General features: G+C 37.7%; 1 protein-coding gene across 1 annotated transcript; it reads left to right on the top strand.

Annotated features, from left to right (window-relative positions):
- The first annotated feature begins 2,101 nt into the window (after positions 1 to 2,101).
- On the top strand, positions 2,102 to 3,049 carry Olfr1504 (olfactory receptor 1504). The gene has a single exon (NM_146634.1). The coding sequence runs from the start codon at positions 2,102 to 2,104 to the stop codon at positions 3,047 to 3,049; it is 948 nt and encodes a 315-aa protein (NP_666845.1).
- Positions 3,050 to 5,966: the final 2,917 nt, after the last annotated feature.

Here is a 5,966-nt window from a genome sequence, read left to right as displayed (position 1 = left end):
TAGGAATCTTATAGGTGAACTTTCATGAATATTTGAGTTGCTTGTCAAGTGGGCTGGGCACTAAACTGGGCTCTTCTGCAAGAGTAGTGCCTGCTAGTATCTCCTGAGCCACCTCTCTGCACCTCCACAAACTCCTGAGAACAGAGCAAGTTACTGATTCAGGAGAAGATAAAAATAAGATTATGGCATAAGAATACAAAAAAAAGGAAATAATATATTTATATTAACAAGAATTGCAGATTTGGGGATGAACCTCCAGACACTGACCATTATTCCATCATTAAGTCATCTCTTGCTAATCATCAAAGTTTTACTTTATTTTTTTTTATCTAAACCCATATGAGGTAAAATTTACATTTTTTCCAATCATGCTGAGAGAACAAGTAAATGGTGTTTTACTTGTCCACATTCCAGTGTTTCAGTGCTCCAAATGACAAAAATAGAAAGGTACAGAGCCAGGAATGTCTTACTGTCCAGAGAGAACCCCATGCTTGTTAGAATTATAATTTATGATGCCATCTCTCTCTCTTAATGGACTTTGTACACGTGTTCTGGAATTATTCATGCATCCCCATGACTGATAATGATTTGACATGTAGGACTTTTTCAGAAACCCAGTGAGACACTTTTGGAGGGAACTGTTTTTCTTTGTAAGGCATTCTCTATTGGATATAGGCTCTGGGTTAAGGATGGGCAGTTGTGACTACTTTCCATCGTTATGCTGGGACCATTAGACTTAGACCTGTGCATTCTGCCATTATCTCTTTGAGTTAACAAGCACATCAGTTCTCTTGTGTCTAAAAGGCCTTATTTCTTTTCTGTCCTCCATTTGCTCTGGCTCAAACTCTTTCTGCCTCCTGTTCTCCTGACGTCCCAGATCTCAAAGGGGAGGGATTTGATGGAGACAGCCCATGTAGGACTGAATATTACAAGATCTCCCAATTTCTATATATGGATCAATCTCTGTATTTGTTCCTATCTACTGCAGAAGGAGGTTTCTGAGATGGATGTGGGCTGAGCAAGACACTGATCTATGTGTTGTGGTATATAATAGAATGGTGTCAGGGGTCATTTTATTGCTACATTCCTTTAGCAGAAGAGTAGTATTTGATTTCCCTGACATCAATAGACTGTCTGATTTCAGGTTTTTGGCCACCTGAGCAGTGTCAGGTATGGATTCCTTTTCACGGAGTGGGTCTTAAATCCAATCATGTAGTGGTTGATAACTCCCAGAGATTTGTTCCTCTATTGCACCAATGTATATTATAGGCAAACCACTATTGTAGATCGAAGGTTTGTAGCTGAGTTGGTGTTTAACTTCTCATCTGGTAGCATGCAGAGTTCTTTTCTGTATCATGAACATTGGTCAGTTGGAGTTAATCTTCTAGACTGGCACCAGAATTCTCTGTGTTCAATGGTTTATGTAGGTATTATCTTCAGCAATGGGATCCTGATGTAAATTTGAGAAAATTAATCAATTTCCTTGGCAATAATCTGAAATGTCTGGGGCTTTTCACTTCGTCTTTCTGTTCAACAGCTTAAGATGTAACCTATTATCAGCATGGGTGCTTACATTTAGTGATGAGAGATGTATAAGTTGACACCTCGTATTATTTGATACTTCTTAGTATTTTGACTGTGGTGTTGTAATCTTAGTAAACAAGGAGAAACACAAGGTCCAGAAAGGATGTTCAAAGTCTGAAAACTTTTTATCTATACTGTTGTATGAATTGTTTCTGTGAAACCTTTTTCTGGCTGCACATGAATTCAATATACAACCCCAAGTAGTGGACGTGCAAAAACTTGGAAGTCCCTGAGAAACTTAATACTAGATTGGAATTTGCCTGTTTCCTAATTAAGAGACCTTGTGGGGTGTGTCAGTCACTTTATCTCTTTGTAATTCTTTAGTCAAAAGTGGGATTAACACAACATTTTTGTGCTATGCAGGATTTTTAGTTCAAGCAAAACTAAGCTTGTGAAAGTTGAAAAGTATTTTGCAAATGAGGCTCATTACTGAGAACCAAGCAGTTTGTAGTCATGCTAATCTCCACAAATATCTTATTATTGCTCTTACTTTATTTTCTCAGGTGATCTTGGCTTTATGGCAGACAATGGCACCAGATTGACAGAATTTATTCTCATGGGATTCCAGCTTCAGGCAGAGCTACAGTTGGGTCTCTTCTTTACATTTTTGACCTTTTATCTCATCACCATTGCTGGAAACCTGGGAATGATCATGCTAATTCAGAGTGACCCTCGGCTCCAAACACCCATGTACTTCTTTCTCAGCCATCTGTCCTTCCTGGATATTTGCTACTCATCTGTTATTGTGCCACAGCTGCTGGAGATCTTGGGGAATAATAAGATGGTCATCACTTATGAGCACTGTGCTACCCAGTTCTTCTTTTTCACCTTTTATGCTAGTACTGAGTGTTTCCTTTTGGCTGTGATGGCTTATGACCGCTATGTGGCTGTATGTAACCCCCTCCTTTATGCCATGGCCATGACACCACAGACTCGTCTGGGGCTGGTTGCTGCAGCATACTCTGGTGCAATGGTAAATACGGTGGTACGAACTGGGTGTACTTTTTCCATTTCCTTTTGTAAATCCAATCAAGTTGATTTCTTATTTTGTGACCTCCCACCCCTGATGAAGCTTGCCTGTAGTGAGACCAAGTTACAGGAACAAGTAATCTTCCTTTTTGCTTTTTTGGTCATCATAACTAGTGTTTCAGTGATCCTTGTATCTTACCTATTCATTATCTGGGCTATTCTGAAGATTCGTACAGCAGGAGCGAAAGCCAAGACCTTCTCTACCTGTGCATCTCACATGATTGCAGTGGCTCTTTTTTTTGGAACAATTATATTTATGTACCTGAAAGGTAACATGGGCAAATCCCTCTGGGAAGACAAGATTGTGTCTGTATTCTATACTGTGGTGATTCCTATGTTGAACCCCATGATCTATAGCCTGAGGAATAAGGAAGTGAAGGAGGCTCTGAAGAAAGCTTTCAAAAGAATTAAGTCTTCTCAAGAAAGTAAGACTTAAAGCTTCATCAGTCCGAAGTTCCTATCTGTTGGGCCTTTGCTTTATCTTCTTAATATATATGACTTTGCTCTCAGAATTGCACTGATATATTGAAGCAGAAAATGTAAGTTTGGCTTCTAAAACTTAATTATCTAGAGGATTTTGGGCAATAAATGTTTTGTATCATTTCCTTACATAAACGCATATTTTGCTTATTGGTTGAGATTGTTTCCTGCTTGTGAAGAGGACTCATTTCAGTTCCAAGCATCCATACTAGACTGTTACCTATAGCTCCAGATTCATGGGAATCTTCCTGCTTTTATGTGCATTGTCTCTCTCCCTCCATGCTCTCTCTCCCATACAACCTACATGATTACATAACTAAAAATAAAAATATTTTTTCTGATTTTTTAAAAACTCATTTTATTTACTTATATTTCAGCCTTTGACTCCCCTCCCCACTGCCGATTCCCCCTCCCACAGTTCTTCATTCTATTCCTCTTCCCCCTTGCCTATAAAAGGGTGCTTTCTCTGTCCCCTACCAGGCATTCCCTTTCCTTGGGGCCTGATGTCTTTTAAGGATTAGATGCATCTTCTTTCACTGAGGCCAGACCAGGCAGTTATCTGCTATAGATGTGCAAGTGATTTGGACCATTTCTTGTATGCTGCAGAGTTCGTTGCTCAGTTTCTGGGAGTTTCCAGGGGTCCAGGTTATTCAAGACTGCTGGTCTTCCTATGGGTTAGCCTTCCCCTTTGGCTTCTTCAATCCTTCCCCTAATTCAATCATAAGGGTTGCCAACTTCAGTCCAATGGTTGGATGTATCTCTGCCTGTCTTAATCAGCTGCCTGTAGGTCTTCTTAGAGGGCAGCCATGCTAGTCCTCTGTCTGTAAGAAAATCATAGCATCAGTAATAGTGTCAGGTTTTCATGCTCCTCCTGCTGCCATGGGATGAATCCCAAATTGGTCTAGTTATGGGACCACCTTTCATTCAGTCTCATCTCAATTTTTGTCACTGTAGTTCTTTTAGGATGGAAAAATTTCTGTGTCATAAATTTTTGACTGTGGGTTGATAACCCATTCCTTTCACTTGTGGTCATTTCAATCTACTAGAAATGGACTCTTCCAGTTCCTTCTTCCACTGTTGGAAATGAAAAGGAAAAATTTCTGACTTCTAGGATTAAAAGTTCAGATCCTTTGCCCTTATCTAAAAAGATGAAGTCAATGTCAATTACTTTTATAAATGGATATGTTCTAAAATGTAATATTTATTTACTTACTTATTTTCAGTATATTGTTGATTCTTATTTCAGCTACTTTGCTGTTTCATATAAAACTCATTTTTTCGTACCTAGAACAATGGCAAACAATGTTTCGTATGTGATTAAGATAAACTTTTGGTTATGGATGGTGAAACAGATATTAATAGAGGACAAAAAGTGAACATTCACTCATAACCAAGTTAGGTATTTTTCGTGAAGGAATATAAGTAGCTTAAAAGCAAAATGAATCCTGGATAGAAATGAGTTATGATTGAGGAATGCTCAGCTACAATAAGTTTTCTTAATTTCCAAGACAGGATATAGTCAAGATATAAAATAAAAGAAAGAAAAAATAATGATTTAGATTAATACTGGAAACAGCTCAGTGTTGACATATGGCTGACCTGAATAGTAGATACAGCATTTTATTGTTTTTTGATTACCAAAAGTCAGAAGTTTTATTTGTCCCTCGAAATTATTTATGAATAGATGTGCAATTAATTCGTGCTATTTTCTACTCTATAGTGATGGACACCACTATCTTCTCTCATCTTTTCTAGACACATACTTTATTGTCAGAAGACAGAGTAGAATGAATCTATCACCTTTTAATGACCTCTGTTATCTGCTAGAAATATTGCTTGGAGATATCTCTATGGAGACTTTGTAATCTTGTTCATCAATTCAGGAAATATTTAGAGGCTAGTGTGTATTAGTTGTGATGTTTGATTTGAACATCATAATAAATAAAATATGCTTTATCCTGAATGGAATTTGAAACCTGGGGAATAGTCAGATATTAGTCTACTACACAGGAAATTAACTTGCAAATGTTTTGGATAGTGGAAAGGAAAAAAGAAAAAAAATACAGAATTTTGTTAAGTAGTGTTTTAATGTCTTAATTTAGAGGTGTGACTTAAAAATCATCCACAGAGAACTAACAGGTAGGCAGAGATCTAATTACTTAAGTATGCTGTCCTTTTTATTTGGTAAGACTATATCAGACTACTAGATAATGGTGAATGTAAAATTCTGTGAAGTAAAACCCGAGTGAGGGAATCTTAGTATAAAATGCAAGTGGTTAATTGAGGAGTAGCCAAGCACAGAGCCTTGCAAGTTTGCTTGGACTTGTGAATTTTATTACAAGGGCAAGATAGGAAATGCTAATTATGACTTTTCAAAAGCTCCCTTTCTTATAGTTTGTTGGCTTGGAAAGGAGGCTAGTAGTGATAGAGATGGAAGAGCATAGACTCAACTGACATATTCTCCTACAAGGTGATGTATTTCTGTGAGATACCATTTAATGCTTCCCATATTAGGTTTAGTAAAGAGGAAACTAGGAGGCAAATGACTATGATGTGGAATTAGTACTGTTTCTTAGCAAAATAGTAAAGTTGACAAAATATATTTGATATCTGCCTTTGTATTGGTGTGTATCCCCTTGAATAATGTCAGATATTTCTCAGGTACATAGAGTATTCCAGTTGTGATGGTTTGAATAGATATGGCTCCATAGACTCATGCACTTGAGTGTTTGGTCCAAAGGGAGGGGCACTATTAGAAGATGTGACCTTGTTGTAGGAGGTGGTCTTGTTGGAAGAAATATGTCACTGTGTGGGTGAACTTTGAGCTCATTAATGCTCAAGCTATGACAAGTGTGGCACACAGTCTATTTTTG

The sequence above is a fragment of the Mus musculus genome, chromosome 19 (assembly GCF_000001635.26).
Source record: "Mus musculus strain C57BL/6J chromosome 19, GRCm38.p6 C57BL/6J".
Taxonomy (NCBI): Eukaryota; Metazoa; Chordata; class Mammalia; order Rodentia; family Muridae; genus Mus; species Mus musculus.
Note: the sequence above shows the minus strand (reverse complement) of the source record. Positions and strands in the feature narration are given on the sequence as shown.